The sequence below is a fragment of the Choristoneura fumiferana genome, chromosome 20, assembly GCF_025370935.1.
Source record: "Choristoneura fumiferana chromosome 20, NRCan_CFum_1, whole genome shotgun sequence".
NCBI lineage: Eukaryota > Metazoa > Arthropoda > Insecta > Lepidoptera > Tortricidae > Choristoneura > Choristoneura fumiferana.
In genome coordinates, this window is record NC_133491.1 from 498292 (window position 1) to 518908 (window position 20617).

Here is a 20617-nt window from a genome sequence, read left to right on the forward strand (position 1 = left end):
AGGAAAAGTTACTTTTCTGAAGGAGAGGTTTGAAAAGATATTTTGACTTTGAATTACTTAGTGTAAGTTGAGGAACACTAGTAGCAAATAATTATTTTATTTCAAACACTTGTACTAGGTGAGACAATACCGAAACAATAACTCAACTACGCTGTTAAATTACACCGACAAACAGTACCGTGCTCCGTGAGGCGTGCGGTTGGTGCGGCCGCGGTGCGACGCCAGCATGCACCGTAAAGTTAATTAAGAACGGTAAAACCACGACCTACGCCAGCCTAGCACGACACATGCCGTTTCTCGTTTGGCGTTCACTGCCTTCCTTTTACAAAGTCTGTTGAACGTATTTTCTGACAAATGGGAGAATACGTGTGCTAGCCGACCTGATTAGTTCAGTCAGCACCGGTTCTATGTTACGATTGCTGAATCCGAATGTGAATCTTGCTGTGTTGGTCGTAAAGTTGAATGTTCTACCTAACATCTAAAATAAAACATTGAATTATTGAATGGAAATGCAAGAACACGCTATGTCAGCAGCGCGGTATAAATACATTTTATAATGGATGCATTAAACATGCGAAAACAACATTATAATGGCGAATAACTCTTGCGTTCCGATGAGTAAATTGTTTATTTACCATTAAGATTCATTAAGCCTACTTCATTAGGTTTGTTACAGAAATCAATCTCTTCACAAACATAACGCCACCTATGAGCCACACTATTCAACTAAAAGTACTAACTAACGCCATCTATGAAGCGTCGCGTGCTACTACGACGATGGTTCTCGTTGTTATTATACTTGTAACGACATCTAGTGAAAACTGACTACAATCTAAAGACTTGGAGCGTCACTTGAAATTCGTTAGTCGTTTCATACTGCAGCTAGCGCCATCTATTAGATGCTGTAGATATTTTTATGTCCTGTCTGACACCACATGGTTCATGACAAACTTTGTTTTCACTGCCATCTACATTCTGTACTATAGGTAGTTTTAAGAAAGAAACTGAAAAGTTTAATGGTTTACTTTCGTTTTATTACCATGTTTGTTATAAATTTGATTCTTATGATTAATCCTATCTATTCATTTATGCCATAAAAGTATGGGGTGTGATGTTTTGTATTTTAGTCGCTTCGGTCCGCTGGTGTAGCAAGTGTATTTTCAAAAATCTTTGAATGCAGTTTTGCTTCTTTTTTATTAATGACATGTTTTCTTACGGTACGTTATCATCATTTAGACTTTTTTCTAAGCGACGTTAATAAATTCCACCCTGTATTATTTAACCTGTTCTTGAAGCATGTTTGGCGATTGCTAATGTTCTCTTTTTTTCCACAGCATCATAGCGCGAGGCAAAGCTTTGCACTCAGCAGTTTCGTCACTCCAGAACTTCGACCGTTCGCTGGAGAAATTCGTCGCGTGGCTCAGCGAGGCGGAGTCTTTGCTGGATGCTGCTGAGAGAGACCCTCATCTACTCAAGGTATGTTCTGGTACCTCTACTTCACGTTAAAATAAGTTTTGTTTTGAATGATGCACTTAACATCTAAAGTCTTTTCCTGGCGGTACTATTTGTTAAGTAGATGTCAGCGTTAACATTCAATATTCATTCACGTGACAAGTTAATTAGATTACAGAACTGAATAAAATTTCACTCGACTCAGCTTGGAAAAAAAATGTACAGTTTGTTGACTTAAATTATACAAGTTGCAACTGCACTGTGTCATAAGTAAGAAAGTTTAGTGGCGACATCTATCAAAAATTTCCCAACACCTTTGTTACGCGACTTTAGCGTTCAGAACTTTGTCCACAGAGGGCACTGAAATGAAATTTCAGAACGATAATTACATGGCTTGACAAGAAATGTACAGTTCGTTGACTTCAATTATACAAGTTGCAACTGCACCGTGTCATAAGTAGGAAAGTTGAGTGGCGACATCTATCAAAATTTTCCTAACACCTTTGTTACGCGACTTAAGCGTTCAGAACTTTATCCACAGAGGGCGCTGAAATGAAATTTCAGAACGATAATTACATGGCTTGACTTTCTCAGGTTTTTTATAGCGCCATCTCTTGATATTGCACTGAATTAGTTAGTTTACTAAGGCTGAAATGTAGTTGTAAACACCCTGCATAGACGGTTTGATATTTTGCGAAACTATTTGAGGGTGTTTTTGCTAGGAAAATATCGAGGGCAGCACTGAACGGTCGCGATATAGTTTGCCATTTTATGGTAAACTTTTTAGCTGTTGCCTGCGGCTCTGTCTGTGAATATTGGTTTGTCGCTATCTATTATAATTCTATCTAGCATACTATTAAAAAGTGAGGAACTAAATCAGGTAAAAGTTATATTTTTCTCCGATGTGTTAGTAGGCTTCCCACGCAGTTCCGATGCAGTTCTTTTGAAATAGCCCATAATTAGTTGCCTAGTCCAGGCAAGAATATTCTACCTTAAATTCTATTATTCCTAATGTACCTCGTCATGCAATTCTTTATCTTTTTCCAATAAATATGTATAATTTACTTATTTTACTGACTCATATTTTTAAACGGCTACACATTTTTTTTTCCAAGTCCCCCGGATTCCTTGAAACGCAATTACACATTGTCTTTCTTTATCGTGTCGGACAATATTTTAAAACAATGTTAAAACACACACGTCTCCTGGAAACGTACACGTCCGGTCCCATTTTGGGCGCCAGTATATTGCCCAAGTTTAGGGACCGATTCTTCCGCACCCGGCGCCAAGTTTTTACGTTATTTTGTTCATAGGAATATTTAAATAAGTTTTTGGGCGAAACAAAATTTATGATCATGAGCATGGCAGGCAATATTGTTATTTGGTTTCGTACTAGCTATTGCCCGCGACTTAATTTCCGAAGAATTCGTTTATCGCTGTTTCTCGGGAAGTGTACAATTTTTCGGAATAAAACTAAATAAATAAAAATAAATTGATTCAGTGGTGTAAGCATGAAGATATTTCTGCATTTAGAAACAGGATGGAACTCATAAGAGACACCGGTGTTCCAGAATTAAATCGGAATTAAAATGTTTATTGTGTAAGTTAAAAGACTATTAAATACCATCAGAGCTTTCGAAAAGACCAAAATTGCTAATAAAAATGCGCTGCAAGAAATTTGTCAAAAAGCCATTTTTTTAGGACAAAATACGTGGTTAATACGATTCTCGCGTTAAAAAACGTTATGTTAACTTGAATTAGGACCTCGGGTAAAGAAACTGCAGCAGTGATTGTTTTTTTTTTTTTTTTTATTCGAGTGAGGTGGAGAATTAATGCTCATAGAATACTGCCGAGCCGGTCTTACGATATAAAGATAAGATAAGATAATGCTTTATTTACCAAAATAGATTACACAGTCATAAAGATATACAATACTTAATATTAATTAGGAACTAAAGTTAACTGTGGTTACACACTAGTCGAGCCTGTATCGTGTGAGAATTACCAGATTAACTACAATATTCGATTTTACAGAGCAGAGCGATGCACAATCGCGATATTGCCTCTTAACTCAACAATATTTAAAAGTATAACTAAAAAGCTAGAACTGCATGTGTGGGTGTGTGTGTGTGGGATATACACTTTGAAAGTGCTTAAATAATGGAGAAAGCTTTGAGTACCTATTGAAAATATTCTGAATTTATTTTTCGGAGCTTTGTAATTTTCCCGTACCTATATACAAATGCATTCGCGCATGAGTGAATAACTTGTTATGTATATAATTTTTGTGTATAGTTATTTGCATTTAGTCGTCAAGATAGCAAAACAAAAGTTGACAATAACGCGAAGTTGAGGCGAAAGTTGACGGGACTGTAAAGAACGCTTTGTGTAACTTCGCTCGCGAAGTTTCATAATTCTAACATCCATTCGGAAAGTTTGTTTGTTGTGGAAGTGTGTTTAGTTTTCGCCCCATTTTATACAAACATCCCGAACGTCCTACATATCTTTTATAGAACTAGAGCAAGTTTTTTTTCTTTCCTGAATAAAATGTCTAAAAAGGTAACTTAAAATTAAATACGTCTCACGTCAAATTAGTTTTTACCTTCTAGGAAAACCTTCTTCAGGCTTCTAGGAATGTCATTTAGTTTTTGATAAAAACCAATAGGCATAACACTATTAACTAGCATAAAGGACCCATACGCAATTGAATCAATAATATATAGGTACACGTTAGTTTCTATACGCGTTAATACTTACGAGTATACGTATTAGAATAACGCACCCACATACGAGAAAAAATAATTAAAAATAATGTAATTTGAATACTATTTGTGACAGAAATAAGATATTATTGCATGGAATTCGTTTTTACCATCATTTGACATAGAGCCTTGAAATTGACCAATTGTGGTTAAATTTAAGTTCTTACTTTTATATTATGTCGGGGTCGGCAGCGTTATGATAAATGTATATATAAGTATAGTACAGTCAACTACAAAGAGATTTGATTAAAGTTACAATAATTCTATAAGTATGTATACACGGCCTTTATGTTAAGCTAATAAAATAGTTTTTATATATTTTATTACTGAGGCGGTCTCGATCTCTTTCTGGTTGACTGTGCCAGATGAAATTAAAAAGCTGTCCTCCTTTTTTGTACCCAAAAACTCCTGTGTACTGAATAAACTTAGGAAGAAGTAGTTCTTTGAAATTTCCTTTCATTTTCCTAACTCGCCTTTTAAAATTACTGGACCGAAGTTAAGCCGGCAAGTCTTCAAAGGCTTCAGATAATACTTGAATAAAATAGTTTCTTAATTTAAATTTTGATGTAAAAGAAAGTTAAAAATATTGAATGAAGCAATTTCAAATAGTAAAAGTATCAATGAAGTAAAGATAAATAAAGTTATGAGTAAATTTCAACGTTATTTTGCTACTTAAAACCAATGAAATTTTTTCCAGTCAGTTGTTTTGTATATTTTTTCTTAAATATTCTGTGTAGGCAATTAAATGTGTCTGTATATTGCCACAATATGAATATTTAAATAGGTTGTACTTACATTTAAAAAAAATCTCATATTGATTTATATTATATTCTTTTTTTTACAGGTAAGTCAGACATTTGCTTTCAAATAAATCGCAGTACAACGATCGACATTTCGGTAAGTCAGCAATTAGTAACATTAATATTTTTTTGTATGCCATACAAAAGTCTAGTTGAGCCTGTTTCATCAATTAATGGGTACGCTTGCTGTAGGACTATGGAGGGTCTCGGTGCGTGCAGCCAATGGCTCATACATTATGCGCATACCGGGATCGAACCCGTCGCGCCGGCACCTGACTGCTTTTATTAATTTTTGTTCATACATATTAAGGGACACCGTGTAAGGAAAATTGGGATATTTGGGTTGTTCGCTGGTATAGTTTAATTTAAGACTTATTTTGCAGTTTAATCGGAGTTTTTAAGGACTACACACACACACACACACTCGTTCATACAAACTTTCACATTTATAATATTAGTGGGCTCTAGTCAATCTGTATTTTTAACCCCCGACGCAAAAAGAGGGGTGTTATAAGTTTAACCGCTATGTGTGTCTGTCTGTGGCTTCGTAGCTCTTAAACGGGTAAACCGATTTGAATGCGGTTTTTTTATTTGAAAGCAGAGATTTTAGCAATGGTTCTTAGACATGTTTTATCAAAATCGGTTCAGCCGTTTTTGAGATATTGAACTTTATAGTGAAAATGTCGGGGGTTTTCCAACATTTCGTTGGTTAGGTTATATAAGTTTGTGATACACATAACTTTTCATTGGGAAATCGAGAGACTGAGACATCTTATCAGGCGATAAATTAGACTATAGTCTAAGACCCAGTGTGTTGCGACTGATGGCCTATGGCTCTGAAATGTGGTCCTTGACTGTTGGCCTCTTAGCGAGGTTCAGAGTCACGCAACGAGCTAGGAAAGAGCTATGCTCAGTATTTTTGCGCGATAGCGTGATAATACAAAAACTTGCCGAAGAACTAAAGCCACCAACAGCTTGGAAAACATGCAAGGTGAAGTGGCAATGGGCAGCCCACATCACTCGAAGATCAGATAATCGTTGGAGGAAAAGTCTTTGAGTTGCGACCACGAATCTGACTGCATACGAAGCGTTGGCAAACTTTCTACTAGGTTTACTGACGATATCGCGAGATTTGCGGACCTGGGTATGCAAGTCGCGAGTTGTCATTCATTACGTTCTAAGGGGCTTTCTTTTTCAGCTGATGATGATAAAGAAATGGCATATGGGTATGGGCATGGGCAGGCCACATCGCTCGAAGAACAGATAACCGTTGGGGGAGAAAAGTCCTCGAGCGGCGACCACGAACCGGAAGACGAAGCGTTGGCAGGCCTCCAACCAGGTGGACTGACGACATCGTGAGAGTAGCGTGGACGCGAGTGGCGAGTTGTCGTTTACTGTGGCTTTCTAAGGGGGAGGCCTTTGTCCAGCAGTGGACGTCTTCCGGCTGATGATGATGATAACATTATGCTCGTTTCTTCCGGATCGATATTTGCAGGTTACGTACCCGTTACAGCCACAAACGTCACGCTGACAACGCACCATTTTGCGACCAAAGTGAATGTCAACATCTCTACCACTCAACAAAAGAAGCGCGATATTTTAATTAGAGAATGCCTGCCAAGAAATAATTCCGAGCGAGCTGGTTGACATAAAGGGTCCAATAATAATAAGGGGCCAAATTGCTGTCTGCCCCACCATCGAACCTCACGCCCTTCCTTTTGTGAGGGCCCCTTCAATTTTTCCGAGTATTCGTTCGTAGCAATTAATGCTTTGTTAGATTTTTGATGCTGTTTCGGTGTGCAGAAGCAGTGAATTAATTGTTATTTTTACAAGCTTTTGTTTACTTAGTTTCACCTGTCTCGTTGTCTCTGTCTGTAATGAAATCTTGCAAGTTAAATTTCACCAACTTTCAGTTTTCACCAGTTTTCAGTTTCAGATTGACTTGAAATTTGGAATACTTATGTAAATTGCGTGACAATACAATAAGTAATCTAGTAGTGACATCCTGGTAGTCCAGCCAAGATTGTCTCCGCAGGACGGAACTCTTCAACGGTTAATAGCATCGACTTGAAATTTGGTATGCAAATGAAGTTTGAATGACAATGCAAGTAAAGTCAAACCGTCAGCAAAAAAAAAGCTTGTATTAAAAATGTTTTTTTTATGGTTATGTATGGGTTGGATTCGTTCGATCAAAACTACAACAATAACACAAATATACAGGATGTATCCAATCATGGGGCTTTAAAGGCAAGATTTGATTCTTCTCGCGTAACTCTCCTACTTTTGTTCTTCAACTTTTAAAAAACATGTTCAGTATGCTATGCTATAAAGCTGTACAATGCTTGTTATGACAGCTAATTGATAAATGTTTTGTCCTAAAGACGTAACAAATGTCGAATTATTTTAAGGTCCACATATTATGTAGGTCATTGGTACATCGTGAGGAAACCTGCACTAACCTGTCAAGCAATTCAATGGTGCGTGTGAAGTTCCCAATCCGCACTGGGCCCGCGTGGGAACTATGGCCCAAGCCCTCTTGTTCTGAGAGGAGGCCTGTACTTACCCAGCAGTGGGACGTATATAGGCTGGGATGGATTATGTAGGTGCCAAAGAAATTTTGTCCTCGTACCTACAATGAATACGAGTTGTAAAAGCCCTGGTGATCTATGGCCTCACAAGCAGAGGGTCGTGGGTTCAACCTCCAGCTCGCACTGCTGAGTTTTTCAAAATTCATATGGCATTTGTAATTTACCACGAGCTTTACGGTGAAGGAAAACATCGTGAGCAAACCTGCACAACATGCAAAGCAATTCAATGGTGTGTGTGAAGTTCCGATCCGCACTGGGCCCGCGTGGGAACTACGGCCCAAGCCCTCTCACTCTGAGAGGAGGCCTGTGCCCAGCAGTGGGATGTATATAGGCTGGGATGACGATGATGGTGACCACGAGTACCTCGCACCAACGCCGCCATGTCCGATACACTGATTTAAAGTTTTCGACAATCCCAATTGTACAATGCCCGTACCTACTATTCAAAAAAAGAGGTCCACTATAGGGTTCATGAAATGAAACTCCTTAAAGCTTACATTCTGTTGCAGAGTATATTTAAATCTTCTTCATTCTCATTCTTCTATAACCAAACGATAATCTAATCTAATCTAATCTATTGTATCTAATTCGATCCCAGTGACATCTGTCGGATTTTAAATTAACTAAATACTCCGTGAACACCAATTGATTGGAAACCGCGGAAGCTTAAAACATAAATCGAAGTTTAGAAACAGAGCAAGCTTAATGTGCAAGAGCTGGACACCTGTCAACTACATTAAACCTAGGTTTAGTTTGCTGGTTACCTAACTCGGGCTAAACTGTCGTTAGTGAGGTGTTCTTGAATCATGGGGTAAGTTCCTCACGTAATGACGTTTGCGTTAACCGGATGAAACGATATGCAAGTTCATTGCATTATGCATTAATATTATTATTAACTAGCTGGTGTCCACGGCTTTTCCCCCGTTGTAATATTTCTAAATTTCCTCTCAACCTCCAACCCTTCTTCAAACCTTCTCCTGACAAAACCGAAAACAATAAAAAAAAAAGATATCGGTCTAGCCGTTCCTGAGTTTTGCGCGTAGCAACAAATTTTACGTTTAATTTTTAATTATATAGAAAGAATGTGCAATCAAGTGCAATAATAATATTAACATCTACATACCTATGTACTAGACTGCATCTTTCTTACATCAAAATGGCGCACAAAATTAGTTCACAGCGCGGTTTTGTGAACAGTTCACTATAGTTTGTTGACGTCCGTGACAGGGGTTGTGTCAAAAGTAAAATTGATGATTGATGCGCCACGCGTTTTATTCTAAACAGCCAGCCTTGTGCCGTAAGGTACATAGATGTCGATGAATAATAATCACCTTTAGAATGAGTTTAGAATGAAACCGACACAATTCGAAATATTCACATTTCTAAAATAAACTTTGTATAAAAAAAAACATGATTGAGTTTTAAAATGAGAACATTTTGAATTGTGTCGGTTTCGTTCTAAAGGAGCGTGTATCTATTCGAACCACCTAGAAATATGTTCTCAACCCGAGCTCATCTTCAGAGCAACACAACCGTACACCATACTACCAGATGGTAGACTAACACAAGACCGATGTCTAACATCTGGTAGTATGGTGAACGGTTGTGTTGCTCTGAAGATGAGCTCTGGTTGAGTTCGAAACGCGTCAGTGAATTGAGGTAGTGGTTATAGACGGGTTTGTGTGATTTGCGTGTGTTCTTACAGTGTGGAGACATGAAAACGCATATCTTGCATAAACTTAGCTATCATAAGGACGCGGGTGAGCAAGGAAGTCCTTTTAGTTCATTGATATGGACCTCCGCAAAGTAACGCCTGATTCAATAAATTATTTTCTTCAACCATTTCGTAAAATTATCTCTAAATTATAATCTCAACTTAAGTCTTTGTTTCTTTGTAAAAAAATCAGCATTAATATCTCGTTAGGTTTTAGTTAGTGCAGTGTATTGCGTTAAAACCTTTGTTCTACTATGTAAGGTGTTTCATTTACTAGATTTATTGTTTTGAGCGGAAAACAGTTCGTTTGTTGTGTTTACATTGTTATGTTAATATGGAGCTTAGGTAATGTAAGTAAACTGCATGAGTCTAAATAATGTAACTACCTGTGTTGTGAATAAAAAACATCGTATAACACCATCGCCCAAGAACGGGTAGAGTGGAGGACATGGGGGAAGGCCTTTGCCCAGCAGTGGGACACCTCTACAGGCTTCTAAATAATAATAATAACACCATATGTACTACCTATCACATGTTTTCTATATAAATAAATAAATATAATGGGACACTTGACACCAATTGACCTATACTAGTCCTAAACTAAGCAAAGCTTGTACTATAGATACTAGGCAACGGATAAACATACTTATATAAATAAATACATACTTAAATACATATTAACATCCAAGACCCGAGATCAAGCATTCGTATTATTCACACAAATGTCTGCCCCGGCCGGGAATTGAACCCAGGACCTCAAGCTTCGTCGTCAGGTTCTCTAACCACTTGGCCATCGGTACCCTTAGTGTAAGTGTTCGGTTACAAAATACGTCTCGATCGCGTTAGCGTTAAAATCTCAATTTATATGGAAACACGAACAGCGCCTCTAGCGGAACGTTTGCGTTGTTCGTGTTTGCATACAAATTGAGATTTTAACGCGAACGCGATCGAGACGTATTTGGTAACCGGCAACTTACACTAAGGGCACAGGTCGTCAACAGTAAGTGAATAACGTTGTTGATTTGACGACCGAATAGCTGATGTGATGAAGCTTGAGGCCCCAAGCTCGATCCCCGGTCGCGGTAGATATTCGTCTACAGACCTTTCTTTCATCACCTTAAATCTTCCTCAAAAGTACAAAGAAAAAATGTATGTATGTAGTTCCAGTACCGACTAAAAGAAAGAAAGAAAGAAAGAAAACATTATATTCGTGACAAACAATGGATAAAAAAGTAAAGAATAATATAATAGTAGATTATTGTCGTGGCCTGGAAGTAGGCAATTGCTGGCTGAGTATGAGTATTAAACGGACGAGCTTGCGAGTCCGTTGAACTAATACGAAGCCAGCAATTGCTATTCCAGCCGAGACTAATATAAAGCTTTTCTCAAAAATGGTGAATAATTCTGAAATAGAATAAACTTTTTCTCAAAATATATTATAAAACCAATTTTAACTTCAACATTTTTCTTATGCTTTCCCGCCATTGTTCATTAAAAATAAACTGCAGGTGTATTTTTCCACCGAAAACACCACAAGCTATTTCAGACCCAATAGAAAAAGTCCGGAGTTCCAACAAAATATCTGATACCGGCCCTTAGACTTGGCTGCATACGACTTGTGCCAACATTTCCATGGCCTTTTTAACTTTAAAAAAAAATGCCTGCAATCTTTTTAACTTTTTAATTTTTGATATGTAAAGAATAATGTCAACTTTTACGGACATTTTTGAGAAAAATATATTTTTATGTAGGTATGTCACGAAACACACACAACTACAGGACAATAAGGACAATGGAGTCATATGAAGTTGTTGACGGGTTGAAATTGTGGCTTTAAGTTCCACAGTTAAATAAAGACTTATTTTTATTTTGATTTAAACACATTTTTATAACTGAATCTTATTTGCGATAAAAGAACTGCGTTCAGCTTTGTAGGTATATTACCTCCAGGTGTATATACATAACTATTGATATAAATCCCCATGCAAAGAACCCGGGGTCCTTCTAGATGTGATTCAATACAAGCCGAAAGTTCCATCTCGAACGGAATCAAATCTATATCCGGCTCTTTTGTCCGGGAAGTAATTACGATCCGGGCCGGATTGATGCCGGACGGTTAATCAGTTCATACATCAGGTGTAGTTAATTTGAAGGCGTGTTGATGTACTCCGTCGGGTTCAATTGATTGGCGAACTGAATGGGTTTTATTACATGATGTGTAAGAGTGCGTTGTGCAGAGTGGGAAATGGATATAAGGATGTGAGATTTTACAAGCTTTTTTATTTGAAATGTAGGTACAAGTCAAGGCACGTACAAAGAGCTCTGGGTGGCTAGTGGAGGGGATACGTTTGCGCATCTGTCAACTATAATAACAAGCCAATGGCGTGACGGCCGCGTGCGCGCTCCTACGCCCCCTTCCGCGTCCCCCACTGCTTTGCTGCCAATTTGGTCCGTATTTCGCTCACTGCGCAAGTATATAACCAGGAGCTCTTTTTACATGCGTTGATTTGTACGCAAGTAATTCAGGGCATTTTTTTTAAATATAAAATGGAGCACTAGTCCGCTATCAGTTAAAAAACAAAAAAAAGTATTAAATGTATATAAAAACTTACGTAACAATGTTATATATTTAGTCCCAAATGTGATGAAAAACATTTTATGTCATACGGGCGGTACTGGAATTACGAACATTGACTCAATAAATCCTTCATCTGAATTCGGTCTTTTAGACTTTCGTTTATAATTAGGTACTCATGTCCCTGAAGACATACTGTACTATTACTTTATGTTTCTTCAATATACGTTAGCTGTTACCCGCTTATCGGTGTCCTATTACAAACACCACACCACATGCTAAGGCGTTTCAAACTCTATTTAGACGATTTTATTCTACTTTATTTCCAGCTAAACTCAGCTCTCGACCGTTCCCATACAAAAAAATGACGTAAGTATACGTCATCTTTGCTGTATCTCCAAGAAATACAAATTTGAAGTCCGCTTCAGTGATAATCTGCGCATCTGTCAATCATTTAGTCTCGATACTCTACATATATATGCAGAAAAACCTTTCATCTCGAAACACATTCCAAACTTTCCTCAAACCAATCGATATAATTTGTAAGGCGGCCAGCATCCGATATCTCCGTAAAGGAATTAAATCCCCGTTTTTCTTGGCTCCCCTTTGATCTCCGAAAGCGTTGGCCTTTCCAGGCTCAAAGCCAGCGGCTGGCAATGTAAATTATTTGCTGTGGAATCATAGGGATCGCGTTTTTTAAAAAAAAATATTGATAAAGGGAAGACTGCAGCAAAAAATAACATGTGATATCTAAATTTAGACAACTCAAAAGCCAAAACAGTATTGTATTGTATTGTAAAACTCTTTATTGTACATAAAAACACATGAAAATAACAGAACACAGGATAATAAGATGTACAAAGGCGATCTTATCCCTTACAGGGATCTCTTCCAGTATCAGTTACAGTTAGTGATAGTGACCCATTTGCGAGTTCGCATGTTACTCTCAAGAAATTAGTCAGGCGACATTTATTTGTATAGTGTTTTTATCAACCTTTCACCAAACCCAGTTTAGTTGATTTTTAATTTATTTAAGTACTCCTATTAGTTTTAAATAACTCTTAGTACCTATGAATATTTATGAACCTCGAGGTCTTTATATTGTTTTTGGTTTACTTGTATACTCATTAATGTATGACTGTATGTGTTCTTAAAATAAATAAATAAATAATAAATAAACAGTTTCCACTTATGGTTGCTCAGACAAGAAATACTAATATATGTAATTAAACTAAAGTTATATTAGCATCTTGATGGAAGTATCAGATCACCTTCTTCTTCTTTCTTCTTTAACTTAAGAGTTATACTCTTGTCGGTGGAGTATACTCCACACATCCCTCCTCTGAGCCATCCTCTTAACCTCTTGATACGACGCTACGCCGACTTTCTCCCTTATCTGATCGATGTAGCTGCGCCTTTTCGACCTTTTCCTCTCTCAATTCTTCCGCCCGGCTGGGAGACCGTCGTCGTGTGGGACTCCCGGAGCAGAAGACCCCGGCCTACCCACTATAAACTCCAGGAATTTCTCGCCTCGCCACCATAGCTCAGGGCCACAGGATTGTGCTTCCTTCTGCACCAACTTATAGCTGCGAAAGGTCACCTCTTTATCTCTTAAATCGATCTTTCCTAAAACCTTTTTGAAGAAGTCATCGTGTCGTATTAAATGCCGATCATATTCCTGCGTCTAGCATCTATAGTGTTCAGGATTGTTCTCGGTTCTTCAACCATTCTCAAGACTTCCTCATTGGTCTTCCTTTCCATCCAACTTATGCCTCGTGAAAGAGCACCACTTTATAGTTTAAATAGTAATTCACTAAAACCTTTCTGTAAAGTAGGTTCTTATCTTGATTAATCCTTATTGAGGTATCCTACCCATGTACTTGTAGCTTTCAGCTAGGATTTATATAAAACAAGATATTTAAAAGTCATCAAGAATCTAGTATAATTAAAGAGCTGGCTAATTAAGTGTCTAGCCACGCGAAGTGTAGAATTCCGTACAAACATCTCATAAAATAAAGTTTTGATGGAATATTACTTGTTAAGCTGCTGTTGTATTTTTTTTATATTTCATGCTACTTCTTGAAAGACATCTCCAACGATATCCCAATGTCACTAGACTAGAAAAAAAAACATCACCACTTTTCATGTAGGGAAGATACCCTAGAATATTAATTTATTAAGTTTTATTATAAATCATCATCATCATCATTCCAGCCTATATATGTCCCACTGCAGGGCAGAGGCCTCCTCTCAGAACAAGAGGGCTTGGGCCATAAGTTCCCACGCGGGCCCAGTGCGGATTGGGAACTTCACACGCACCATTGAATTGCTTCGCAGAAGCCGTGGTGGCTTAGTGGTTTGACCTATCGCCTCTCAAGCAGAGGGTCGTGGGTTCAAACCCCGGCTCGCACCTCTGAGTTTTTCGAAATTCATGTGCGGAATTACATTTGAAATTTACCACGAGCTTTGCGGTGAAGGAAAACATCGTGAGGAAACCTGCACAAACCTGCGAAGTTTTATTATATCCATGAAAAATTATAACTTCCTGATTCAAACAATTTCTCAGCTAAGCTGCGCGGACGGGCGTACCGGATATGACAAAGCTAGAAGATTCCTTGTACATAGGACTAAAGAACGCAGAGAATGTAAAAACTTTATAAAATATTATAAAATATGCAACAGCATAATTTCTCGACAGTGAATTCATTTGTCTATCAAAACGCTTGTCATGCTTTCAGCTACCGCTATCTCGACCTCTTGAGCCACTCGATGGAAATAGCTCGACTTAAAGCAACACTCGAGAGCATTACGTTGAACAACCACTTTGCAGTTCGATTGTAGTGTTTTAGAGCGTTTTAGAGTATTCCGCTTCGCTGACTTCTGTGGTAACTTTAACCTTATAGCATTTAGATAGAGTGGTTTTTAGGAAGAATAGTTTCAATTTATAAATAGTTAATTGCTTTATTGGTTTTAGTGTAGTGACGAGCTTTGCGGTGAAGGAAAACATCGTGAGGAAACCTGCACAAACCTGCGAAGCAATTCAATGGTGCGTGTGAAGTTCCCAATCCGCACTGGGCCCGCGTGGGAACTATGGCCCGAGCCCTCTTGTTCTGAGAGGAGGCCTGTGCCCAGCAGTGGGACGTATATTGGCTGGGATGATGATGATGATTTTAGTGTCTTGCGGGGAACTGGTTGAGTTCAAATGAATTCTGTTGATTTGATACGTAATTAACTACCTTTATCTGGCCGTGCTTAATATCGCGGAAATTTCGAAAAAATCCTTCTGATGATTCTCCATGAAAGCCGTGCTTTATCTGTCTGTCAGTCAGACAGTTGATCATGTTACTTATTAGTAGTTATTAGGGTTCCGTACCTCAAAAGAACCAATTCGATGAATTTCTTCTAATTCGATTCACATTTACTTTGCCGATTTACATAAAAAATTGCTACACTAGAATAACATAGGTGTAATTAGAAGTATAAATTAACTTCTGAAATTGTAGTGTAAGTTTATAAAACCTAATCTAATGTGTGCGAAGCCGCGGAATGCATCGAGTAAGTCATAAAAGCTTCTTTCTGTGCTTAGTTCTTTTATTTATTCACTATTTTTTAAATAGCGTGTATTTCTAAACAAAAGTAAAAAGTAACCAGACGTTAGTATTAGTGCTGTGATGCGATACTGTAATATACCTGATCGATTTGTTGCGTACAAAATTTGTCTCGATTTCCGCGTTTCTTTTCTCTCGGCTTTGTTAATGTCACGAATAAATATTTTTCTTTTACAATAATTTGATAGCTACAATAGATAAGCGGACGTGTGACCGTTGTCACGTCAGCAAGCCCGACGTTTGGAATAAAAACGAAGTAATGATCATGTGTTAACGGGACATTGCGAACAAATTTATTTAATAAGGAAAAAACCGGCCAAGTGCGAGTCGGACTCGCGCACCGAGGGTTCCGTACAAACCTGTAGGTAGTAACTTTAAAATTCTTCTTCTTCTTCTTTCTGTGCCTCTTCCCATTATTTGGGGTCGGCCCTCCTCTTTCTCATGCGCCAGGTCGGTCGATCCTGGGTTGTCTCCTCGTTCAACTGGGCCTGTTTCAAATCCTTCGATATGGTGGACCACCATGTAGCAAGCGGGCGACCTCTGCCTCTCTTGTTGTCCGGTAAAATATTTTTAATAATTTTAGTAACTTTAAAATTATTAAAAATATTTTTATTGTATGATGTAACTAAAAATTTCCGGTTTTCGCAATTTTTCCTTTATCTGTGCTACAAGACGTTGCTTCGTACCAAATTTCTAGATTCTGAGTTCACGGGAAGTACCCTCTAGGTTTTGATTCCCTTGTTAGTTCGAAAATTTGCGGAAATTTGCTGCATAAACGGCTGTATCTTTTGATTGCGTTGGCTTAGAAGTTTGATTTTTTCACAGCTCCAAGGGACAGTAGACTTGAGTATTTGATACAAATTTCAGCTTGATACCTCCACGCGTTCCTGAGAAAAAGGGTCTTGATAGACGGACGGACGGACAACAAAGTGATCCTATAAGGCTTCCGTTTTTCCTTTCGAGGTACGGAGCCCTAAAAAATCCTAATCTTTTAATAAAACATATGAAAATAATGTTTATTAGCGGCTGTAGGTAGGTACGGTCAAAAGCATAAATATATATATGTTACCAAGACGTCAACAATATCAATACAACTTTATGCCACTAAACATAAGATTGATGTAAGTAAGTATACATATTTTGACGCAATGAGCATTTTTAAGTTCGTGATTATAACAAAATACATACTGTTATAGATAGTAAAATCGAAAATACTCTTAATTAATACTGGAAAAATGTATTTTTAGTACGCACACTCGAACACAGGTCGTAAATAATACCGGCATCGCAGTAATGGGTTGATATACCCGCGCTCTAAATACGGATGCAGTTCAATCCGACCGAAAAGTGCATTGCGAACGGCGAATTAAAAGGAGAATGTGATTGAACGTACGTTATTAATAACTTTATGAATGTGCCTTTCGAAGTAATGGAGCTTTTTAAATGCGAGTTTCGTGAAAAAGATTTAAATGCCGAAAGTTTCCTCCCTGTCCTTTTCAGTTAAACACGATGCGGGCGCCGAAACAATTCTATCACCGTAAACGTGTTGCTAACAATCCCCCGCGGGCCCCAATAAAACTTTTCCAGATGTAAATTTAATTCCACACCAAACCACGTTCCATCGCAACTTCAAAAACGGCCCAAGTTTCCGGCGAACTTGGAAAAATGCGAACCAAAACACGGCGCGTCGATGCGCGCCGTTGCAGCGTGGGGCGCCGGGCGGCAGTCGAGCGTCGGCGGTCGCGCGGACCGCTCGCGCGATGTGACGCGCGCTGCCTGCCGCCGCCATGACCGAGGGGGCGGGCAGGCCCCGGCCCGCGCCGCCCCGGAAGCCCGACTCGCTGGCCCTCGCCTGGCCGCGCTGGGACGACCCGCCGCCGCCCGCGCCCGAGCCCACCAAGCCCGGCCCGTCGCCGCTCAACGACGACTTCGGCGGCTTCTGCCCCTACACGCCGCCGAACCCGATCCCAAGCGACACCGTCACGCGCCGCCGGCCTCCTCCGCCGCGGAGGCCGCACAGTGTCGTGTCCCCGCGTCCTCTGAAGCAGTTGGCGACCCGGCCGCACTCCATAGGCGCGATAGACGATGACTGGCCGACGGTGCCGCTGCTGCAGCCGGTGCCGCGGCGGCCGCGGCCGGTGCCGAACCTGTCGACGTTGCCGCGCGCGAGCTTCAATATGCCGTCCTCGAGGAGTGATTACCAGTTGCAACGGCCGGCGATCATGACGAACGGGTACGGCGCGGTTCCGCCGGCCACGTCGCGACGGCTCTCGCTGCCGGGCGCTCCGCCGCAGAACCCGCCGAAGCCGTCAGCCACCTTCCACGGTCTGTCGGCGCTGCTGGGCCAGTACCCGTCGCTGGGCACGCCCGGCACGCCGAGCACGCCGGCCGCCGTCCGGGAAGCCGTCCGGCACCTCCTCATGCAGCCGCGCAACGGCTTCCCCATCATGGACCACAAACTCTCCCTCTTCATCGAGATCCTCGACGCCCAGGAGAAGTTCTCTCAGGTGACAGCTGCGCACTGCTCTAAGTAATGCGGATAATGCAAATTGTTCTTGTAATTCGCGAACTCTCGATCATCCCTTGTCTCGCGATTGTTATGTTCGTAAAGTTTGATCGAATAACAAAAATTTGGTAAACGCGAAAGGTATTTCAGCGGGGAGTGCTCCGAAGTTGTTTTAAAGACTTTGCCCGAAGTTGCGAATTAATGAGATACAAGATAAATTTCGTTGCGGGATGAACTGTCATTTTTGCATAATGATTGAGTTTGTCAGTTCGTTTTAATTCTCGATTCTTACTTGATCAGGGTACTGGGTACGTAATCAAATGAAATACAGCGCGTTCTCTGAAATATTAATCATCTGAGACGTCTCGCAGTCCTCGGATACATTTTGAGCTGGATTCAATTAAAACCCCGTTTCATCGCTCTCGCCCTCTTGACCCGATTTTTACGCTTTTGTTTCAATACAATAAGATACTGGAGACGCGAAATGTGAGAGATTTGAAAGAGCTATGAAAATGCTTTACATTACGGTGAAATGCGGGGTTGTGTGCAGGTCGTAGAGGGCTACGGCGCGAAAGCGTAGCTCGTAGCTGCTACGCGCGGACAATGCTCGTGACGCTGTGATGGTTACTTGTAAAACTTAGCCATAACACCTCTCTTATGATGATAAAAGATTGTGTGGGCTTGTTCATATTATGTTATATTTCAAAAAGGATACATTTTATTTTCATTCAAACATGAAACATTCTCTTTAATGTATTAACTGTGTAGGTAACCGGTGAAAATTGAAAAAAATTAACATAGAAAATTCTACATAAATGTTAACTTGACGTGGTATTAAGTAAACAATTCTAACCTATTTTTTTTAAATTAAAACTTCGAATTGCGAAAAGGCGTAAATTATTTTCAAAATAATCTAGAAGCAATTATATTACCAAGATAAACTTTTGTTTCTTTTTATTTGTTATGAAGTCTCAGGAACTACTGAATCGAGTCTAAAAATAATATATATTTGAAATAGAAAGCTGCCAAAAAGTTTTCGTAGAGGGAGGTTGGGGGTGTCATCCAGTATTTTATATAGCTTCGCTAACAATAACGAGACAAGTAAAGTACAAAACTTTCACTATTAGAGATCCGCATCTCAAAAGGAAAAAACGAAACCTCTATGGATGACTTTACAGTCCGTTTGTTTATTTATCCGTCTATCCAGACCCTTTATCTCGGGAACGCGTAAAGCACTGAAAAAAAAAAGATTCGCTAACAGTAACAAAAAAATTCGTCGCTTGTAACATAAATTGAGTGAGTACAAAACTAAGGCCAACTAGTAGCTAAAAGTTAGGTGATGTCTTACAGAATCAGTTTTGCAATTATTAGCATTATTTTGGTTCCTAATTAACTAAGCCAACCTAATTCAGATATCCGTTTTTTTTTCAGTGTATCAAGTTGAAATTAATATCAAATACTCAGAAGCATTTGAAGCAAATTTAGGTATGAAGGTAGCTTTTTTTAGCACAACCAATAAAAAAGGTCAGTAAACCTTTTTTATGTCTGTCTATCCATGTACTCGTAAGTAATCGTCTAAATTTCTTGATTCTAAAATGATCCCCTTTCGAACACACCTGGTAATAAAGTAGTTTGAACGGAACTCTCGGTGCCTTTTGCTAATTCTGTAAAAGTCGAGAATTAAATAATAAGTATAGCTATGCATATTTTTATTACGATACAACCTTCACAGTATTGCATAAAAACAAATTATTTAAAAAGCTTCCAGTCGTGGCCCGACGCGTTTTAACGTTATTTTTGATCAAACACTTTTGCATAAAAACAGTAAACATTTCGTCTGCATTTTTGTCCACATTTTGAAACCTTTGTGCATCAATTATTCAACGGTTTTTGCTTTTAATGCCGGTATTTGTGGAGTGTTTTGCTGTCGGACGAGCTATATGAACATTGCGATCATGTTACTTCATATTTTACGTTATATCGGATTATTTATGTAGCGATTCGGGGGGGCCTACCATGATCTTTTCATAAACGATCCAAACGCAGAGCAGTTCAATTTAGGCACCTAAACTGAATCGTCGAAATTGGTACCACGACGTTTATTTCTCAGAGCTGAGTCTCAATGGTTTACAAGTGAATGAAAGACCGATATTGTCTCTGGTCCGAAAATAAACGCTAAGTCGCGAAAGAGATGCCGCTATATGCAAACCAAATATTGTATACTAAAACCTCTTTATTTTGGAAAACCATAACTCTATGTCATTCCGTGTTCTTAGCAACCGTTGTATTGATTACAAATAAAATGTTTACGCTGTCACTAATCCACGAGTCTCTTTTCTCACTGAAAAATTAGTTTTATCAATGAAGAGTTAAGAAGCACAATGTCGTGAGTACCTATGAAAAGTTATAAAACTTGAATAAAAGTTTAAAAGTTCTTGAAATTTAAAAATATTCCAAGTAAAACACTCAAAATTCCAAAAGAATTGACAGAATGAGTAACTTATACTGAATCGCTAAATTTGACACTGAAGCGATTCAATTCCCACTCAAGTTAAGCGTCATGGTACGAAAACCGCTTGAAGTGAGTGAATGAAAATGTCTGTATCGCTGTC

General features: G+C 39.1%; 1 protein-coding gene across 1 annotated transcript in view; it reads left to right on the forward strand.

The window, feature by feature from the left end:
* The window catches only part of LOC141439356 (uncharacterized), a 1011003-nt gene that overhangs the window by 459853 nt on the left and 530533 nt on the right, over positions 1–20617 (forward strand). The window contains 1 exon segment of the mRNA XM_074103643.1: positions 1335–1476. Within this exon segment, the coding sequence (XP_073959744.1) occupies positions 1335–1476 (142 nt within the window).